Genomic DNA, 22,789 nt, shown 5'->3' on the forward strand with positions numbered 1-22,789 from the left:
AAGTAGTGTACGGTTTTCGCTAGCGCCGCGCCATCCGGCGGTAATCGCCCTCAGATACGATCCAACTGCTGTTTTCTCGACCCAGAAAAGCACCCCGCTCTGTTAATCTCGCTCTCTCTCTCTCTCTCTCTCCCTTCCCTCCCTTCGTCCCTTTCGAGAGATGCTCGGTCCGGTCCCGAGATTTACGTATTTTTCGCCCTTGACCTTAACCCACCGCGCGCGGCGACGTCCCGGCAAAAAGTTCACATCCGCAGCCAAGGATGCTGCAGCGGTTGCACTTGCAAACTGGGTCACTAAAATCGCTTCCCTCCCGCAAGCATGCAACGCCTTGCGATTACATCATAAATATCTTCACGCGTCGCCGATTCAACCTTTCAAGTTACACGCTCTCCACACGCATCGTTGAACCTCGCGGGTATTATCGAGCGGTTCTTTTCTATTATCTATTTTTCCTGCCTTTGCTTTTTTTTTTCCAATTGCTTCAGTACGAAAAAGAAAAATGCGTTCGCTGATATTTTGAGATGTAAAAGCCCACTGGTAAATATATTTGTATTCTAAAGTCAGTAAAAATCCATGTAGAACACGTTCTGAAAAATAGCCGCGTCTCTGAAAACCGTCGCATCGAGGACGCGCTCGAGTGCATTTTCCATTTTTGCGGCAATTTTCGCTAACCGTGTAAAGGCTCGCAAGATAATTTAGTTGAAAGAGTTCTTTCGCTTCTAATAAAAAGGACGCCCCGTGGCTCGTGGAACGAGCCCGTAACCCGCAACGAATTGATGGAAATTTATTGATTCCAAGCGAAAGCAAACGTAAAACAATTAAAAAACGCGGATTTAATGTATTTTATGAAATTTTTTTTTATGCGCGATCGGTAGCATTAAAGCGACAAATATTTGTATCATCGACGATCGGTGGTTCAGTAATGCGTCTCGCAGAAAAACGTGCAAACTTTTCCGACACAACGATATCGAGTCGCTGTTTTTCCTTCAAACGATTGATTTCCGCCGCGATAGAAAATTCAACGGCGTTTCATTCATCGTATTGTTTTGCGTTTTACGAAATAGCTTTGGGTGGGCGAATGTTTGCGGTGAGGCTGGTCCGTTGTTGTTTGTCCGCGGAAAATTGGACGACGCGAAGATTACCCCCTGCGGTTTATCGTTACACGTTCTGTCACAATAATGCCCTATTTCGCGGTAAAGCTTTGACGTATGGCGTCGAAGTTCCCGCAAACATCGCGGAAGAAAACTCGCGAAACGGAGGCCGCGCGAACAACTTCGTTCTCTGAATTTCACGTAATTGTTATTATTCATTTTTTTATTAATTCCTTAATTATAAATTATTAATTTTATTTCGGTTTCTAAATATTATTCGAAATATATGGCAAATTTATTCGCTGCGATTCGAGACGGAATATTCCTTGGCACTTTTCTCAATCCGCGGAGTTTTGGCACAGGGACGCGTTACGGGCGCGAATATAATCACGTCGTTCTCGAGGAGCCGACGCCAGTAACGCAACGGCCTGCGTATTTTACGAGGAATTTGCCGTTGTTCTCGGGAAATGCCTGAGAACGGTCGACTTGAGGGACCGCCTCTCGTGAATTCCATCAGCCAGACAATGTGTGTACACTGAATAATGCCTCGGACAATTTCCTCGACATCGGGACGGACGGAGAAGCGGCCTTGCGCGAAGCGTAAACCCGAAAGCACAGATCGGACTTATGTCTACCGTTTGCGTGGGATCGCTCGCGTGCGCGAATGTTTGCTCGCGGCAATCGCGGTTGATCGAAGCGCACAGTTGGCGTCTCGGCGCGGAATTACATATTTGCCCCGGGATCTCTACCCCTTTCCTTTCAAATAAGCATACGGAATCATAGTCGCGGTCTAATCCTGGTGAGCAAACGAGTCTAATAAATGCGAGAACAGCCGGTATTATCTCATTAACATCGCCCAACGTTATTCCGACTTCTGTCTGTGGCATAATATTATATTACATCAAATATTAATTAATATTTTGTATCGCCACGCGATACCGGTCTCAAGATTAAAATTGCAGCTGAAATACTTGACGTTAAGTGACGTACGATACTAATCGTTGAGGGAACTGACCAATGTTCTACAATCGCGTACAATTTGAAGACGTGCACGAAGAAACTACGAAAAATAAAATATCATAATTTTTATCCGGCTTCGACGAGATATCGTTGCTCGTTATTTCGTGGAAGCCATGTGGAAATTATGTGATCGTGTTTTTTACGAGGAATTCGTAACGAGTGCATTGTCGTAATTGGACGTTCAAGAGATTCGTACTTTTATTAAGCCCCGCGCCCGACCAAGCCAATCGTCAGCAATGCAATTCAATTCGCTGTCGAAGTGCCGATTTCGGCGAGCGCCGATGAAATTGAGCGCTGAAAAATATAGACGCGTTTTATCCGACGCGAATTTTTGCACATCGTATTTTACTCGCATTCGATTAAGTATGGAATATTTAAGATTTAATTAATTGAGAAGAGCAAAAGAACTATTACGGAAGTTCCATTAAAGCAACAAGCTTGTCGTAATCACTACTCTCATTAAATTTAAATAATCCGCGTAAAACTTCAAAATTTGTGATTTCGATCTTTTAATTATACGAGCCAAGAGGAGCTTTTTTTCGCACGAACGCGACAAGAAATCGCGCTGAAAGTTTATGAAGAACGTAATTAACACGTTTCTTTTTTTAATTCTTGAAGATACAATTTCTGAAGCTTACAGACTTCTCTGTTATTAGCAGTTAATGATAAAGGTAACAATGATAAGGCGAAAGGAAACCGATTGATCTTTCCGTTCAGATTTCATCACGTAATTTCCGCGTAAACGCGAACTTAAAGCGTGTCTTATAATCGACGGGAAAAGCAAATCAAAAAGCCTTTCAGTCTTCGATGCCTTCCTTCTTTCAAAGAACTTTTTATTGTCCGATTCGATCCCGGACCGAAGTCGGCGCCCGGTATGTTTCTAATTAAAACAATTATAAAGGCGAAAGCTTGTACGAGCGTTCGCAGTCGGCGGCGGGAAATGCAAACAAAAGATAATTAAGTACAGCGTGGGCAAATTTAATTATAATCGACTGACGCCGGCGAATATCGCATCGAGAAATCCGGGAGGAATCTTATTCGAGCGGAAAGACGAATGTTTGGTAATCAGAACCGCCACTCGCTTTGTAAAATTGTACGATTATCATTGAGAGTTACTACAAGAAAGACTCATAAAGTGCTATCCAGAAAAATTTTTTTTTCTTTTTTTTTTCTCATCCATCCGTTTTATCCCTCACTTATTCGATCTCCATTCGAACGAAATTCCTCATTATTCAGTTCACCGTTATCTAAGGCGAATTCGATCGTTATTTCATTACGATTTAATTTAGGTTGAAAGGAACATCTTATATTAATGTAATAAATATTAATGTTAAAACTGTAGGGAGTTTAAGGGCGGAGTTAAAAAGAAGTTAAAAAGGCCAAGCGTTGCGTTTCTTGTCCTTTTAAACTTTATTCAGCTTTTTCATCCGTCGAATTAATTCTTTAATCAAATCGTTGGTTTGCTTAAGAAATTACATCACGTTTATACGCTTTTACATTCCTTTTGCCGGCGACTTGCGGGATCTGTAAGTAATTAGTCCCTTTATAAGCGAGCTAATTACTTACAGAGTACCCGGTGGCCGCCTCATAGCTCGTTTCATCCTAAAGCTGTTTGTTTCTCGCCGAAACTTTCGAGATTGAATCTTAAATTGGATTGAGAAATCGAAGGAAGAGCCGCCGTCTTTTTGCCATTTGCCGACGTCAATGTCTGTTTTCTAGCTTCTAATCAAAGTTAAACCGATGTGCTCTTACTCTTCTCCCGTAGATGGCAATTTAATTTCACGGGCCGCTATGTACGGTAAACTTTTAAAACAAAATGGCACACTTGAAGCATAATAGAAAATCGCGGAGTAGAAATTTGGAAAATTAACACGTTCAACTGTTGCAAACACACCGAAGCGATAAAAACTGCTGTCCGCGAGACCAGAAAATTTAATTAAATTATTTTAATATGAAACATTATTACTGACTTTTTCGTATTATTACATCCCCGCGTATTTATTCCGCGTGTGTCTAGCTGCGAAGCTTCAAAAAAAGAAACAAATGTTCGATGCACATACGCGGCGCGCCCCGCGCTCCATCATTTCCAAAAACCATTTTGTTCCAACCGTCGGGAAATAAATCTATTTAACGCGCGTGCGTTTTCACGGTAGCCGGATTATCGCAACTAAACTGACCGGACGGGCGATTGTGCTCACGCCGGGAATAAATATCAGGCACATCGAGATCGATTACACCGATACGGGACGCGACGAAACGATGCGTCGGATAGCTGCCGCAGGTCAAGCGCATTCGTGATGTTCGCCACGTACGGTCCGAAATCGGGCGAGCCGCCCGGCGGAGCTTGTAACGCAACGAAATCGCGAGCCTAATTTGCATGCCGGCGACTCCGTGTCCGCGGAGATAGGCGAAATGAATAAAATTATTATTAATTCACCGCGACGTGACGCGAATCCTGCTCGTCCCCGATGTATTAATCGCGCGTCGTCGACGCGTACGGCGGAGGAAAAAAAAAAAATGGGGAGTACACGTGCTTAATTCCGGCGTGTAGCGCGCGTCGTCAATCCGGCGCGGGATGAAACGAAAACGCGAGTTCCGAGCGGCCCGTATCGAATGTTACATGCGCTGAAAAAGAAAATTAAAAAACGAGCGTTGTGTGTAATCGCTTTTTCCGATAGCCTTTGATGTGGCGCGCTCGCGCGCGGCCGGCGATCGCGTTTGCCTTTACCGATGTCCCTCCGCGGCCGTTTTAATTCCATGAAAACCGACGAATGTTGCCGGACCGACGAAACGTTCATTATCCCAGATCCGCGTAATGCGCTCTGCTCCGCGTCGTCCCGCTGGTTTAAAACTGCGTTGTTTCCCGCGTAAAAACGACAGGAAGATGAAAACGGCGGGGGCTTGATAAAACGGTCCCAAATAAAATATGATTTTGCATAAATAAACGGAAAATTGAAATCGCTATTGCGGCGAACCGTTAAAGATTAACGTTTCGGTTGAATTAAACCTTTCTTCCGTGGAAACAAAGCGGAAATAATTCCTGCGAAACGATTGTCCTCTTTGTTTTCGCGAAACGGTTAACGATGAATAACGCAGTACAATAAATAACGTGAGTGATATATATTGTGATCTTTTAATTAATCATGACGTTGCATTTGTTTGTTTCAGGTAAGTGCGCTTCAGCGAGTAGTTTCAATCGCGATTGTAAAACTTTGGTAAGTCGTTCGTCGATTTTTTTATTTTTTAATTGCGACCGTTCGATGTGGGTATACATTTCATTCCTCGGTGAGTTTGCGGGAAAATGTAAAAGCTGCTAAAACGACGCGTTTAGTTGCGTGGCATTTTTCGACGGCGAATGTTTGCTCGGCGCATGCTGTGGCGGCACACGAGAAAGGTGAAATATTTGCCGGTGCCGCCGGACGACATGTGAAAATGCATTCTCGATCGTCGCCGCGAAAGTTTGCGCGGATATCGCCGCGAGAGCCGCGTGGGAAGCCGTCCGGGCGGGATTCGTGGTCGAGAGAAAAACGGGGGCCCTGCCATCGCGCCGGGAGACGCCGAGAAAAAAAATAAAAAAAAAAAGATTCTCCGCTTAACGCCGTCGCCTTCTTATATTTCGCGCGCGTCCTGCGGAACGACCAATATTCCTTCCGCGGGCCATTTCGTCCCGGAAACTTCCTCGAAATCCCTTCCCTGTGCTGGACTTTTTTTTTCTTTCTTTTTTATCTCACTCGTCGCCACCGCCCGTTCGAGTGATCGGGCCAACTTTTCAATCGTCCTCCAAGCATGAATGGCGGTCCAGAGGTGGGAAGGAACGAGTTTCGCGCGGATGAGAAAAGTTTTAAATTGTTGTGTGGAAATCTCCATCGCAATTTTTTTTTTTTTTTGTTTTTTCCAATAACCACGAAATATAACGCGACGGTCTTGTCGACGCGCGGAAAATTTTTACACGTCACGTTTTGCAAAATGCAAGCACGCAGGGGGAGGCTCGATCGAATAAACCATGACGTTGCCTACGTAAATATTCCTCGCGGCCAGTAATAACCATCGCGATCGGCTAACTCGCTCAACTCAAGCGCGATTAAAATCCGCCCGCGATCATGCGAATAAAAATATTTGTGAGAATGCGCTCGCTACCGTTGTGTCGCAAATTGGAAAATATTTGCACCGTCGTCTGCGGTCCGGTCTTCCGCCGGCTTTGTCGAAAAGAGCGCGGTTTAAAAATTAAATGCTTCAAAAATTGAAACTTGCACGTGACGCGGGCAAGAGTAAAATTTATTTTTTTATACAACTGGCGGGAGTCAACCTACGATTTGACATCGTCACACTTGGCCATCGCTCAAGCATCGATTGCGGTTATACCGCACTTAGTCCGCACAGGTTCGAGATTTTATTAGAAAATACAAAGACGTAGCGTTCGGAATTGCAAATTCGGGCAAATTATTTTTTTTCAATTAACACAACTTTATTTTTTTAATCCTACACGGTAACGGAAATATATCTAATTTGCGCGATCTAATCACTAACTGCAAAATCAGAATACCTAAATGAATTTCCACTCGGGTGCTTTTAAATAAAACTCGGTCCCGTGTTACATACCCCCCCGAGGTATTTTTTAGATAAATAAATTTTAAATATCTGAAATAAATATCTGAAGCGATGTAGGCAAAGTGGATAAAGGATGTATAAGCGTAAATAAAACGTATAACCGCGATAAACGGAGAAGCGCGCCTTGACGTGAAAGCTTGGGGAAATTGCTGGCACGGCCCGTTTCGAAAAAGCAATTAAAACCCGTTGTTACAAAAGAGCTTATGTGCTTTCGTCTTTCGAAATTGCGTACTCGGAGACTATTAAAACGCGAGAGCACCTATGGAGAATACTCGGCGGACGCTCCTTGAGGAGAACTTATTCTTATTCAAAAGCGAGCCCGTCCGCGACTCGGCGGATCGTTTGTTCTCGTTATAAACGTTCTCGCGTGATTCGGAATTTTATTACACCGCCTCATAATCGAGATTCCACATTTTCCGAGAGAAATATCCTTTTGTATTATTATCTATCATTAGTTTCTCCTATTTTATTTTAACGATTCTTGATTAAGTCGCAAATCTCGAGAGAAAGAAAAATTTTTTTTGCCCTTTCTTGCTTCGATAAATTCAACTTCGAGCATTTAATATTTATTAATAAAATTCCGTATAATATCCTCAGCACAAAACCCGTCACCTCGTGTTGGAAGAACCTATTGCACTTATAAAAAAAAAAAATTATCTAAAAATGTCCGCGAGATTGAGGTCAACGACTGTGCAGGAACAAGAAAAGAGTACCTGTAAGCCGCTTCGCGAACCTCATTACGAGATTTACGACTGTCGCCCTTTAAAAGTACAACTTTATCCAAGAAAGATCCGCTTTATTAAACTTCGCCGGTGGCAGTCTTTAAATACGATCGAAGGAGCTTGCGGAAAGATATTTTATACTGCATCAATATTAAAGAAGATAATCGTATCAAGGATAATTTTGTGATAAAAATTAACGATCGTATTGCTTATTAATAAAGAACAATATTGTTATTTAAATTATTATCATCCGGTATGGCGGGTCGTTTTTCTTTTTTCTCTCTCTCTGAATAATTTTTAATTAAAAGAAAATCTCTGTTCGAAATTCTTGTGCTTGATATTTCATCTTGGTACGTTCAAGTCATCTGCTCGAGCAGGATGTATTAATATATTATAGTTATTATGCGTAAATGTGATACGAAATACATGAGATTCACGGAAAAATGAGACAGGCGGGGGCGCAGGTGGTTGTCGCGACACTTCCGGCGATACGCCGTGAAAATCGCGTTACATCTTGCATGCATATACATGAAGGGAAGGGCGGGTAGGCGGATAGGTACCAGCGTGGAACTAAGCTGTGAAACTAATAATTAAATTCCTTCGCCGCGGCGTGGACGAGAATGGGTAGCGTGTACAGCGCCGGAAGTTTCAGACTTTCCGACCTAGGATGCCTTCAATCCTTCTCGTCATTTGCATACGTGGGGAACGAAAAGAAAAAGTGTCGCTCACAATGATATTCTAAACCGTTTAATTAGCTCGTATTTATCGGCCGTTACCTAATATATCAGTCGTATTATGTACGTACGACTTAAATTATTTTACGAATTTAGACACGTAACTTAATTGTTACTTCATCGTTTTCAAATATCACGACAATTAATACAGCGATTTCAAATTAAAATTTTAGAACGTAACAAAATAATTTTTTATTAAAGAAAAAATTTATGTTTGTAAAAAAAAATAAAATAATAATTTTTTTTCTGTCTAATTGACCAATTTACGAACGTGATTACGACTAAAGAAGATGTGTGTAAAAAAAAAAGCAATAAAGTGGAAATTAAGTTATTATTCCATATCGTAATAACATGTAATATGGGACTCCGGACCCGCCCTAAATGCGATGCTAAGTTCGTTGGAGTGAATTCCAAAATTTCAATGTTCACCGGCGATTCGAATTGCAAATGTGCGTCGCCCTGGGCCGGCCGCGTCACCAAGCGACGTCCGCATTTAAAAGCGTTCGCCGAAGTTTCGTCATCGGGCTGGAAGATAAAATTTAACGAGCGACAAGAGAAGACGAGTAACTTTCGAAAGTGGCGCGGGAGCCCGAGTTTCCACAATTTGCATCCCAGTACCGAAAAGATGTTTATGATAGAATAATTACCACGTAATACGATCTTTATTTACGCGCGGATAAAAACTTTCGTTTAATCACGTGTACCTATCGCTTATCAAAATGAAAAAGTCCATCCTCTTTAGAGGAGTTTAATTTTATTCCCTCGATATTAAGTAATTTTGCGACGTTACATTTAACATTTTAATTTTGTGGTATAAAATTAATTTTTGTCGATCGAACAAATCTGTTAATAGAATTGTCACGTTTACTTGACTGGTTTAAAATTATATTATTTTGAAGACCATTGTGACACAGTATGAGATCGAAGAACTAGCCCGTCCGTTCTTTGTCCGAGAAACCTTTAAAGAACGAATGTTTGGTATGCCGTGTGGAATGCATGTGTTGGCCACACAGAGCGGCTTAAAAGGCAGTCGGATAAATATATTTTTAGAACACTCATACTGAGCAACGGTAACTATATAATTCTACAAAAAAAAACAAATGTTTTGTAAAATAATTTATAAAAATTAAAATGTTAATTTGTACAATTTTTTTTTTTTTTTAATAAAATATGTAAATACTTTATTTAAAATATAATACGCTTCGAAGTTTTGTTGCGAGGTCTTGTGTACAAACGGATTATATAATTTAAATATTACATAAGAAAAAGATAATACCACGAAAATCTCATTTATAATTAAATTATGGAAATTCCAAAAGAGCGATTATTCGAGGATAAAGGCGTTTCGAAGTTGTAACGGTCTTTCCGCCCCGTTGAAGTGGAACAAATTCTACGTGAAAGAAACGCGAAGAAGCGCGAAGGGTTTCCCGCCAGCAAAGTCATTATTCTACACAATGAAAGAGAGAGGAAGTTACTTATTCTATTGAGAATATTTATGGACAAACAAAATGTCCAAACAGTGACAAAATTAAATCAATAAGCTCTTAAAAAAATTTAAATAACAATAGTAAAATTACAAAAAAAATTTAACGTGTATAAGAAATAGATAATCTTTAAATAAAATATCTAATTAAATTTATTAATAAAATTTCTTACGTTTATAAACGTTAACTTATATGAGGAAAAAATGCAGCTACAGAGAAATCGCTGTATTTCTTGTCGTGTGACCTAATTGCAAAAATTATCAAGCATTTATTAAAGACACTTGATTCACACTCGCTGGCGTTCATTCACAACACGCCTAGCATTTAACAATCGTGACAGGTCAGCCATTAAATTGCTACTCCTCGCGGCAAACGTATGTATTTATAGCGAATTTATACGACACGATATGCCTCCTATTTTTTTTTTTTTTACGCAATTTTTTAACAATTCTCTAATTTCTCGGTCAATTAAAAATTGGTATTCTTTAAATAAATCCGAGATAATCGTTATTTGATAAAAAAAAAAAAACGAGTGGGGTCTCGGTATAGGAACGAGTATATCATGAGATTCGAGGTCGAGCCGACCATGGATCGTTAGAAAGGTCGACCGTGTGTGCCATGTGGGGCTGTAACGAGCCAACCACCGAGGGTAGAGGAGCAAGAATCGGCCTACTGGGGGCTTCGCACAATAACGGAACGAATATTCCCCACCGACTTTGTACGAGGGATGGAAACCCCTCGAGGCAACCCGGTGTTGCGTGCCTCTTTCCAACGGAAAGAACGCTTTAGTACTCAACGATACGCCGGGAACGCTCGTTCGAGCGTCGTTTCGTGTTTCTAAAACGTGTGATTTTCAACATAGCACTCGATTATCGTAGGTACGTTGTCACGCGTGAAAAATTAAATGTAGATCTGTCGAATCGGATACGAAAAGATGGCACAGTGAACCGAATCGTACGAATAAGTTCCCAATTACGGAAATCGATTATTCAAGCATGAGAGAAACGTACCGAGAGCGAAATTTACTCGCGACGGTAATTTGACGATATTTCCAACGATAAATATAATTGACTCAACCATTACAATATTCGGAATGATCGTATCAGCTATAATTATTCATCAGAAATGTCGTAAAATTACAATTACATCGCCCAGAAGTAACTATTTTTATTTTATTTTTTTATTTTTTTTTTTCTCAGTGTAAAAGGAAACTAATCGCGTCGATTTCTCACTCCACTTCTCTTAGTCCTCGATAACGACTAGAATTTCAGTTTTGAATATCTGGTAGGGATCGACTTCGCTAACAAAGAACTTTACGGACGTTTCTATTGCTTGGAAATTCGCTACGTATTAATAGAACAATAGCCGCCCAGTCGGTTTTGTGCGAGCGATCTTAGGAGAGCTCAGAGGCGGTGTCACGAACGGCGCGAAGACTCGGAAGTGCACGAGTTACGTTCCGCTATGTGGAGACGCGACACCGCGGCATAATGTACAATACGCGCCACGTAACGGAGCCCGTTCCTCGTGGGAATTGCGTGGAAACTGCGTTTGCAATTGCGGGACGTACGCGAGCAAATCACGCCCTCGGCTTCCCGTTTCGCATACGTGGCCGGGCAGCGACGTTTCGATATTGACGCAACGTTCTCCGACGAAGAAAACACCTGCGTTTTCGGTGACGGCTTTGCATACGCGGAATTTACCGTGATATACGAGCCCATCGAAGTTCGACGCTCCCCTGTCGCTCCGAAAGAAAAATAGCAAACCGGTAGAAGATTACAGTAAACCGAGCGACTTGCATTCAGATTAATTATTTTTTTTATAACCGAGGTATTTTGTCGCGACAGTAAATTTTATTCGATATACAACATCGATCAATGTCTCTTGAAGATAACTATTTTATTTACATGCTTACGTTAACGAGTAAAAAGAAATTTAATTGACGTTTAATTATAGAAAGGAAAATTGAGCGAGAAAGAAATCGGAAAAATTTTCATTAGCCTTATTTCTGTGATCGGAAAGGGGGGGGGGAGGAAGGGGTGATTTTTTTTTTTCTGACAATCGATTGTTGTCTCAGTCGCCTTGGAGGTAGAAAGTACCGTGAAACGAAACGAAGGTTGCGCGACGTAAAGGCAGACGCCTTGTTTCGATCGCGACCTCCTTCTCCGTTCAATTATTCATTTTCGCAATTGCGACATTACTCCCTCGGGCGTAAACGTTCGGCAAGAGGAGCGCCACTAAATCGATTCCAGGCAGCGTTACAGTAACAGTACAAAAACTATATATATCTCATTTTGCGTTAGATCACTTTGTAACCGATGTAAATTAATTTTTTTTTCCTTTTTTTTTCCCCGAGCAAAATTTATTCGCGTCGACTTTATAATTAAGATACGCTCGCGCAGCCTCGGGTTTTCTTGAAATCTTTTCGTTAAATTTATCAGGCTTATCGAAACACATTGGACAATTTGTTTTGGAGTGATAAATGTGTTATTCTGATTTCTCTATTAATTAAATATATTTATCAATCTGATCTGACGTAAGACGTCGATGCATTTATCTTCAGGGCAATTAGAGTTTCTCCGATTGCAACGACATGCCTCCGAGGAATGCATTCGCTGCAATGCGCATCGCGGACAATAGTGAAAGTGCAAACGACCGGGCGAAAGATGCGGAAAAAAGGCGCATCGGTGGCCTGAAGAGCTTTGTCACGCTTCACGGTTATAAATGATGCGCTACTCAATTTTCTCTCTTTCTCTCTCTCCCTCTTTCTTCTCCTATAATAATTGATAAGACATCGCGGTTTTCACGGTTCGCACGAGGGTGACGTCCGCTCGCTAAATGTATCATTTAAAGTTTCACGAGATCCGCTTACTCATAATCGCACGAAATGCGCCACGAATCGCCGCGTAACGAGACCGTCCCGCCATCCACTAGCGGACTCCTCTCTACCATGAAATAAATAACGTAAAATTATTACGAAATCACGCTCGGACTCTGCGGCTCGTTAAAAAAAAAAATAAAAAAAATAGAAGTGACTTAAACGGCGCTTTATTAAACATCGCGAATACTCGGGAATCGAATGTTTCAAGAGGTCGAGCGGTAAGAAATTGCCGAGATACGGCGATATGCACTGCCCGGAGGCTTGAGGTCTCGAGCTGCGGTTGAACCCGCGATTCCCGGCGTGCTTGTACGTCGCCGGGAATTCCGAACGGTGGACCAAACCCCCCCCGCAGCTCGTTCCCAAACTGAAATCGGTCGATCAAGTTCGGTAGACGCGACTTAGTATCGAGATGGACGATGCCAGTCGATACTAATTGCGTCTACTGCTTAGCTGCACCGCCGCGCGATACCGTTGCCATCGGATTAACAGCGGAACTTCGGCCCGACGTTCGAAACCTAAGTAACGTAATTGGCAATTGTAAGCGGAAGCAAATGGGTAGCGATTAAGTTGGAAGTTTACTCGGGCAGTTGCGTTTACTTTGAATTTCTACGTTCAAGACGTAAAATGTATACACGTACATGGTCTATACGGTGCTTACAGTGATGCAAATATTGAACGTTGGTATTTCGCCGAAGTAATAATATTGAAAATCATCGAGTACATTTATATATCTTTTTAATTGTAACGTTAAGGATTTTTAATTTAATTAGATTTATATTACTATTCCTTTTCTTACGATAAATAATATATATGGATGTTATATATAAATTTTGTTCGACGACATACTTAAGCTTACAAAAGAGAAACTCTCGGGAATGCATCTTGCTGAATATCTTAATATTTCGAAATAAAATGTCATGCCATATAAGCGATTCTTTAAGGAAACCTTCCACGGTCGTGGGTGGATCTGCAGGCGTCTACGCTGACGCATAAGAAAACCGTTTCGCGGCGGCGTGAGGGGCACGGACTAGTGTGCGCTTAGGCTCTCACCGTAGGTGAGCTAAGATCGGCAGCGAGTCTCAAGAGAGAAAGAGAGAGATAGGGAAGGGAGAAAAGTCCGGTAACTGTCATTCGAAGAACGACCGACGTACCGTGAAGATCGTCGAATGATCAGTTTCTTTCGTTTCGGTCGGAATGTCGCAAAAATCACGCGAGAGCGTGATCCACGAGAAAAAGAAACAGCAGTTGCTTCTGCGATCGGGAATCGTAGCGAGTTTCAAAGTGCGCGTGCCGTCGTAAAAATATAAAAAAAGAAAAAAAAAAGAGTTCTATTGTGCCGCGGTGTTCGTCGTTATTTTTCATCGTGAAAGTGAAGTGAAGGTTTGCGAAAACATCTTGGGTCTCAGTGATTTAGGACACCGCTGGTTGACGTTTACTTAGCATTTTTTTTCCGAAAGCTTAAACCTCAAATTATACGCCGCTAATTTTCCTAAATAGTTTCAACGTGCGTTTAAAATTTACGTCGAATTTACGAGAACTAGATGCGCCGGAGCGGAACGCGTTTTTCGATTCGATGCCGGAAGTATCGTCGCATTCGCTTTGCAATTCGAATTTTGCGGTCGCATCGCCGATTTCGCAACACAATCAGTCTCTTTCAATATATAAATGCAATCGACATTTTTTCACGGAATAAAAGAACAGTGAAAAAAAATTATATCTGCTGCGAAGAAATATTTTTAAAATTAATCTTATAATTTTTTAAAATATTCTTTTGATGTATAAATTTTTCTATGGAAGGATATCTCTTTATCACTTAAAAATATTATATCTTACGAAAAGCAGACTGAGTTTCCGTAACTCAGTGTATCGTTTCACAGTTAACGTTTTAGTCAGAATGATTTCGAAAATTTGAAAATTGAACGAGACCGCGTGCGCGAACAAATTCAATATCGACACGTACATCAAATATTTATTCGCTTTCCTGTTTGATCGCTTCGTAGATTTATGTTGCGACTGTTAAAAAATCTGCTTTTGTTAGAGAGAAAAAAATAGGAAAGAAAAAGAGAGAAATCCGAAGCGGTACTAAATAGATAAATAAGCCTTGCAAGTTAACAACGAATTGTAAAAAGCAAAGATTTAACACAAACAATTTCTATATCTCGACTACTATTTTTTACGCGTTTAGAATTAAAATTATAGAATTAAAAATGCCTTTTTTAAATATTTTATTAATTTAAAGAATCAAACGTTATTTGGCTTTTAAAGAAAAAAAAAAAAAAAACAAAAAGCTGTGAGACCTACAGACGAAATTAAATTAAATTAAATAATCATCGGGGATTTTAATTCAGCAGAAAGTCCGGCGCGCGTGTTTTAGTTGCAAATTTTCGAGCTTATCATCTGATATACCAACTGCGCGTTGCACACAGATACAGTGCTTTTGGAAAACATTATACATCTGATTGGATGCACCGAGCTGTGTTTTCCCACGGTCAAAGAGAAACCAATCCAACTGCACGCGCGCTCAAAGTCCAAAATTATAAAGCATTAGTCTTGTATCAACTTCGTGAAAATTTTTACAAACGCCGCGCACAAACTCGGTCTCGGACCAATCAAAATATACACTTTTTGAGCGTGAATTTTAAAACTAAAAAGAAAAAAAAGGGCGCCGAAAATAATTTTCGTTTACATTTCGGCGTAATAAAATGCGAAGTATGCGGTTTTAACAGTAAAAACCTCTATGCAAATGAGCGGCCGGACTTTCGGCTATATAAAGATTTCTGACTTTAATGGTGGCTCGACAGTTCAATTAATTTGATCGTACTTCCGACGGAAACTGGTCGCGCGGTACGGCCGACCGGGCCGTGGAATTCGCGATAGCCCTGAGATTATTCAAACGACAACGGCGACTGGGCGCGACAAGAATTCCTTCAAGAATCCCGACCGTCCCAGACGCAGTTCGTCGCATTCACGGCCGCCTTCCCTTCCCGTGTGATTCGTATTCCTGCACGTGTGCGCGTCTCTCGCCCATGGCGTGCACATGGTGTTGACCCCATAAACAGGCTCGGCGGCTAAAAATACTCGCCACGTCGGGGCGAACCAGTTCGGTGAAAGAAAAACGAACGGTGGATGGAAAAGAAATTCAAAACCGAGGGCGAGAGAGGAGAGAAAGAGAGAGAGAAGGGAGAAGTGCTAGAAAGTTCAATGTCGCGTGACACTTACTTTTGCCGTAGGCTAATTAGACTGCGTGCATTTTGTACGTACGGATCGATGAATTGACGAGTTTAGAAGGAAAATCAGCCGGCGTGGCTCCGATAACACGGACTCGTAGAAAGCCGCGTGTGATTGACGGTAGATCTGACCGCGATCATCGCTAACGGGGTTACCCGTAACGACGTTTTGTACCGTATCAGGATTATCAATCCTGTGGTTACTTGATTATCTGAGAATGACGTGAGCATTGATGGAAAAATGACAACGACCGACTCGTGGGGTGTAAAAACATTAATTCATCGTAGAGTATTACGAATTATTTTTTATCTATAAATTATTTAATTAATTTTGAATTAATCTTTAAATAAAAAATTATTTTATTTTATTAATTAAAATTTGTTTTTCAAAATTTATTTTTTTTACGAGCTGTTCTTCTTTTAAAACTACCTACGGTTTGTCGTCTTTTTTTTTTGTTTTTTTTTTTTTTTTAAACATCAATTTAAAATCCATCAAAAAGCCTGCATGTGATTAATCGCTCAGCAAGTCAGAAGCGTTTTGTATATAGAAAGCATCTGCCGTTGATGACAGTAGATTTATAAGATAAATACAGCGGCAGGGTTAATGACAACGCGACCCATAACAGTTTTCTCCGCAAAACTTGAGTGGATGTCGTTTAATGATCGCTCGAGAAATAATCATTATAACGCGCGCTGTGGTAGAAAGTTGCCGGGCGCTAAAGCGAGCGCGTTGATTTTTAAAGGAGCAGCGTCGATTATCCAATGCGCGGTTGACGGATCCGATCGCGAGGGTAAAGAAGGACAGGTGAAAGTAACGGAGGTGTTACGGCTAATAAGGGATCGGCGCGCAGTGCCGATCGTAATCGCTCAAGAAAAGACATAGACGCCCGTCTGGACGTCGAGAGTTATCAGCCCGCTGTCGGGCCGCCGCCTGATTATTTATCATAGTTCATAAACGGGCGCTTGTGGGCTGCTAGTCGGCCGGAACGCGATGTGACGTGTCTCGAAAGTGGCGCGCTTGTATACGTGACTTCACGCGACGGGAAACCCGAAGAAACATGACGCGGAACCGGCAGCAGATCTTCCCGCTGCGACCCCTCGCAACTCTGGGACGACGGATTCTGCGGGACAAGCTGTACAGAAGGTACGTTCGGGCGACGCGGTCTCATTGTGTAACGGTAACGTTAAAAAAGGGAGCGTGCTACCGAACGCGTTCGTGATATAAAATCAAATTGTCAACCGCGAAAGAAACTTTTACATTCCCCGGTGAAACATTTCCATTCACGTATCAGTTGCAGTTCTCGCGTTAACTTTCTCGGTATTAATTTGATTAATTTAATTACACAGTAGGTGTATCGGAAATTAATTGACAGGAAACCAGTAGGGTTATTTATTTTAAATAAAACAGTTATGCTCGGTGAAATAATTTTAGTCCGCGGCCGTTCGATTGTCTTTTAAATTGCAAATTAGGAAAATTTATTCAAACAAGACCGTTCTTAATAGAGGCACTTAAGGAGTAATTAAATCCAATGAGCTATCTCGGCCTAGAGACCGAACCCTATTTTAATATGCGACTGCCGCGCTTATTGATACTCGGAGAAAATCGACGTCTAATGTGGTCCTCTTACACTTGGAGAACCGTTTAACCCGGATTCTCCGCCGTCGCCGGCGGGTTCATAGCGCAAAATAGCCGCACTAATGCGGACGGCGGGGCTCTTTCACTCGAAATTCCCGGCACGCGTTTCGAATTGACACGCGGACGAAAACCGGACGCAACTAAAATTTTAACCGGCGTCGACGCGACGACACATTCTACGCGGATTTTAAATATATTTTTTTGTACAAATAACATCAATGTGACCAATAGAAATAAATTCTATTCTATCTTAAAAAAAGTCGTATTGGATTGAATATAATTTTTTGTTGCCGCTTTTTCGCGATATTAATTAATTCTCTCGCGTGGTTCATTTTGCGTCGCGAAATAAATGTCTCAATTTAATTTTTATTATTATGTTAATTTTAATCATTGCTATTTTGTCGCAAGTTATATATTTTTCCCACCCAAAATGCATTATTAGAAAAATATGTGACTCACCGATTCGATGCGCAGCAGCGGAGTAAAACAGCTGGGCTCCTGTAACATACAAAATTAAAATTTTATTGTAGAGATGCTAGATATATTTTTGACCGTTCAAAAAAAATTATTTGACTCTCTAACTATTTTTTTTTTAATTTTTTTTTATGAATAATTAAAAATAAAGGTATCAATTATTTAAACCACAAAGCTAGTTATTTATGTGAAAAGAAAAACTGATTCTTACCATGAGGTTGCTCCGCTGAAGCAGGATGCCTTTCCGAGGCCTCCTCCTCCTCTCAGTTGTCGGATCCCTCCTTCGATGCACAGGAAACTCGTTGCACCAGTGTTCCTGTAACAAAAATAAAAATTTAATGTAGAAATGCCGGATATATTTTTGACCGCTTAAAAAAAATTATTCACCTCTCTACTAGTCATTAATGTAAAAAGAAAAGAAAATAAAAAACTGATCCTTACCATGAGGTTCCTCCGACGAAGCAGGATGCCTATCCGAGGCCTCCTCCTCCTCTCAGTTGTCGGATCCCTCCTTCGATGCACAGGAAACTCGCGACACTCCCGGATAAATTAATATCGCGCGACTCAACTATACGGCACTCCCGAAAAAACCGACGAACCGGCTACGGTTCGTTTGTTGAGTACCGGCGACGAGAGTTCTCTAATTCAGCTTCTTCTATCGATTCTTTCTTGAAACGAAGCAACAGATTTGCTTGGTCAAAGTATTCGTCCGTACTCTCCGCGTGAATATTCGGTGCGTATCCAGGCTCTCTATCCGTGTCGTCAGCCATCTTGAGCAAGGTCGGCCCGCGCGCGCGAGTCATGTAGATCATTGACTCCACCGAACTTGCCGTAGGCCGCACGATTGCCATGGGTCACACGCGATACCAACTGCGTGACCGTAACCAGCCATATTGTCGGCCATGTTGCACAAGGCGACGGTACGCCGCTCGCGAGTCTTGTATGTATATCGTCCTTGTCCTCTACACGATAACACGACCGCGCGCGAGTCATGTATACCCCCCTCGCCCCCTGCCCGCTACGCCGTGGAATATTCCACTGAATAGGAGACTTAATATCACACGAATTTATCATTACCGAATATATCGCGATGCCCGTCGGTCAAGTCTCTCTTCGATTAAGCTCCGACTGAGCCGATCGACGAATAACTTACGATGATACGAACGATAATTGTCCACCACGTGCAGGGATTTCTCGCGCAGTTATATCTTACTTTTAAAGGACAAAAGCTGTTCCCACGCACTTTCCGCGGTTCGGAGGATGTATCGAGGAAGGTAGAATAGCGCCGGGAAGCATCCTCGGTCGTCAAATGTGCGTAATACTTTCGTTAAGACCGGACCGTCCTTCCGGCACGTGCTCGTACTCGAACGTTCGCAGTGGAATGAGGAGTTCCGCTTCCCCCACTCCAGCACCCCCGTGCGTATCTCATCTTTACGCAAGCTACCGCGCCGTAAAAGAATTTACTCGCGTTCAGTCAGTCGCTTGAAACTCCGACTGAGCCGATCGACGAATAACTTACGATGATACGAACGATAATTGTCCACCGCGTGCAGGGATTTCTCGCGCAGTTATATCTTACTTTTAAAGGGCAAAAACTGTTCCCAAGCACTTTCCGTGTTCGGAGGATGGATCGAGGAAGGTGGAATAGCGCCGGGATGCATCCTCGGTCGTCAAATATGCGTAATACTTTCGTTAAGAACGGACCATCCTTCCGGCACGTGCTCGCGCTCGAACGTTCGCAGTGGAATGAGGAGCGCCGCTTCCCCCACTCCAGCGCCCCCGTGCGTCTCACCTACACGTAGGTTAGCGCGCTATACGAGAATATACTTTAATGCTGAATTTGAATATTACATGGAATATTATATTGAATATTAATTTAAATGTGTGCTTAAATATCGAGACATTATATCGGGTCGTATTTTTCTTTCTCGCGTAAGATACTCGTGAAAACTGAGACCGAATAAATAATAATTGCGAGAACAAATTATTAATTAAAATCTTTTCCGCGACATTAGACGGCACTCCCGTTTATAAAATTCGTTTAACAAGTTGCCCGATTTTTACAGAATTATTCTTGAAGCGAATTGTATTATATTTAAAGGAACAAAGTGTTTAAAATGTTACATGAGATATATATATTCGTAGTTTAATTATTGTTGTAAATTTATTAAATGTAAAGCAAGTTTTTTTTTTTAAAGTAGACGAAGCAAACGACGCGCGCATTAAATAATTTAGTAAATTATATATTTATGAAAGCAATTTGCAATTATAAATTTTTGTAATACATTTAATTAGGGGAGAAAAAATAGAGATGCAAGGAAGATTAATAGGCTTCGTTCGGCCGGAACGAAATGATAATGTAATTGCAATAGACGAACCAATACTCTATTAATACGAAAAAAAGATGTGAAGACGCATGTGGAGTTGAAATTACAATGCTCGTTCCACCGCCGGAGTTTCACGCTTGTTCTGCTCGATTCTCGGCTTTCGGTGTATGTTGCTTTGCATCTCCGCTCTGGGGATCACACGAGCACTGTATGCCGGCAATACTGTCGACCTACGATCGCTTCATTAAGCGCTAATTGCTTCCGTAACTTCTGCGTGAAGCGCGCGGCCCAATTATCGGCGAATCAACGTTCCCGCGACTAATCGGACTAATTTTTGCTTTGGGTGGTCTCGTAACATATTGATCTCAAAATTGCAATAGGCTAGATTGATTTCACGGAAATAGAACCACTCACGCGTACGCTGCGATCGTATAACATTTTACATATTTATCTTTCATTTATTAATTATTATTAATTAATTTTATATGTTTTACTAATAGAATCGTTTCGTTATTAATGTCGCTTTGGACAACCTGTAATTTGCAAAATAAAGTTTACGGACTAGAAATTAATTTTGTTTAGACGTTTTGTGCATATTATGCAGAAATAATGTGTGGGCGTGCACACAAATTCATATTAGATGTATATCGAAAGAATGTACAAAATAACAATTAAATTTTAATTGACTTTGTCAATTATGAGAATAATTAATAATTATGCAATGTTTGTTGCATTTCAATTTTATGCTGTAAATAAATTTTATACTGTGTAATTAAACGAGCGTATAAACGATTGCAAATAAATAGTACTTAAAAAGAAATTTAATTAACCTTTTTTTTTACGATACTTCTTATCTTTTGAAGCTGTAAGTAAAATAATTTTATTTTAAATTTTTTCTGAAAATATATATATATATTTTTTTTTTATTATATGTATAAAGATGTGTAACGTGGTAGTCAGTGTTTGCTCGAATTAACATCGAGAAAGTTTATGAGGATTCTGATATGGATCGTCGTAATACATACTCATTAATTTCTTCGTCCTCTCAAAGCGTCGTTCCCACGGTGTGGCAAAGCTTTTAGTTCCACGAGCGGAAGATCTAACGTAATTTATGTAACAGACACGAGCAGTTTCTACCGTGGCAACCTTGAGGTCAGAATGATCATGCTCGGAGATATTTCGTTGCGAAAGTTCGATATGCGGCTCAGGGAAATCCCATTAAAGTCTTGAAACTTTGGCATGTTGCTCCGTGCTTTCGTTTTCCGCTTCCGTTACGCGCGTCACGAACGGCGGTCCATCGCACAGAGAGATCATTTTTCTGATCGCTTCCTCCTAGATTCTTTTACAAAACGTGACTTCGGGTTAAAGTGAAAGAGCCTTCGGTAATCTTCGATTTTAAAATCTCAATTTCTAGTGCAACTACCGAGATCTATCGTCATGATAAAAGACAAGTAATTGATCAGATTGATGATTTACACGTGAGATGTTATTACTTCATAATTAACGATATAATTAAAAATCGATAATTATATTAAATAAAATAATAAAATAATATTAAAATTATTTAAATCTTAGAAATTAGATTTCCGCGTGTCGTTAGCTTTACGCATTTCTCGTAAAGCGTACGTGTTACCACGTACTGCTTATCACCGTCTCCCTCATCCCTCTCGTTCGGTGGGTGCACCACCTTTCCGCGTCGGTACAGAAAGGAGCACGTGGTGGCGCCAAACCTTGAAATCACCCAAGCAGGTTCTCGCGGGGCGCAGCCGCTCCAAGGACACCGTGTGCGCGGTCGCGTCCTTTAATAAGGAGCAAGGCCAAACGGCACTCCTTGCTAAACACGACCATGACTCCGGTTTCGCATTACTTCGAGCTTTTCGGGTCAAGATCGTACGAGCTTATCCGCCTCATCGCCACTAGTATTAGATTACGCCCGTGCTATCAAACAACGGTTGACATCCTCTATTGATTCGTCGCGAGTAAAGTGCCCTTTCGAGGGAAAATGCCGTCGTCGATTAAATCATATTTAATTACTTAAAAAGGTCGACACTCATACTGAAACGTATTTTATATGCATAAAAATATTAATATCGTGAATATTGTACCGCGTTAAAAATTATCGCAGGCGGCTCTTTAATAATTTATTTTATCAAGGACTCCTGGACTTAAACGTTTTATCTTGTTTAATATATATTATTTTATTTTATCACGTGTCCTCTGAAAAATAGATACCGGATTTACTACAAATATAGTTGGATCGATTCCGTCCTTATAAGTCTGCCAAAGCATCTCACGGAAGAGAATATCGAGTCGTGAGAGATTCATATCTTCGCGATGCTGATCCTATTGTTCCTCGAGAACGTGCTATTGGCGCAACTCTTGACTGGATCATCCACTTCTATCAGCATATTTCTCGGGGATATATAAGTAAGGCTCCGAGATAAATTGAATACAAGAAGTTTTCAATAAATCCGGGACCACCATTTGTCAAATAAAATAATAATAAAAAAAGAATATTAACATGACTATAAATCGCGAAAGAAAATTTAGCTTGATTTAAACTCGAGAGAAAATCATTTTTCTTTCTC

The 22,789-nt window shown here is 41.1% G+C and overlaps 2 protein-coding genes across 13 annotated transcripts in view; one reads left to right on the forward strand and one right to left on the reverse strand.

Annotated features, from left to right (window-relative positions):
* Window positions 1-19,251, reverse strand: part of LOC139101431 (uncharacterized) — a 146,627-nt gene extending 127,376 nt beyond the window's left edge. The window contains exons 1-3 of one of the 2 annotated variants that reach the window (XM_070654576.1): window positions 18,316-19,251; window positions 18,086-18,190; window positions 17,860-17,898 (exon numbers count right to left, since the gene is read on the reverse strand). In XM_070654576.1, the coding sequence (XP_070510677.1) occupies window positions 17,860-17,898; window positions 18,086-18,190; window positions 18,316-18,318 (147 nt within the window). In that variant the 5' untranslated portion in view covers window positions 18,319-19,251. Of the gene's footprint in view, window positions 1-17,859; window positions 17,899-18,085; window positions 18,191-18,315 lie in introns of those variants that run through there. The other variant, XR_011545548.1, reaches the window with a different exon arrangement.
* Window positions 1-22,789, forward strand: part of Dlg1 (discs large 1) — a 298,681-nt gene that overhangs the window by 260,420 nt on the left and 15,472 nt on the right. The window lies entirely within an intron of this gene.

The sequence above is a fragment of the Cardiocondyla obscurior genome, linkage group LG01 (assembly GCF_019399895.1).
Source record: "Cardiocondyla obscurior isolate alpha-2009 linkage group LG01, Cobs3.1, whole genome shotgun sequence".
In the NCBI taxonomy this organism is placed as follows: domain Eukaryota; kingdom Metazoa; phylum Arthropoda; class Insecta; order Hymenoptera; family Formicidae; genus Cardiocondyla; species Cardiocondyla obscurior.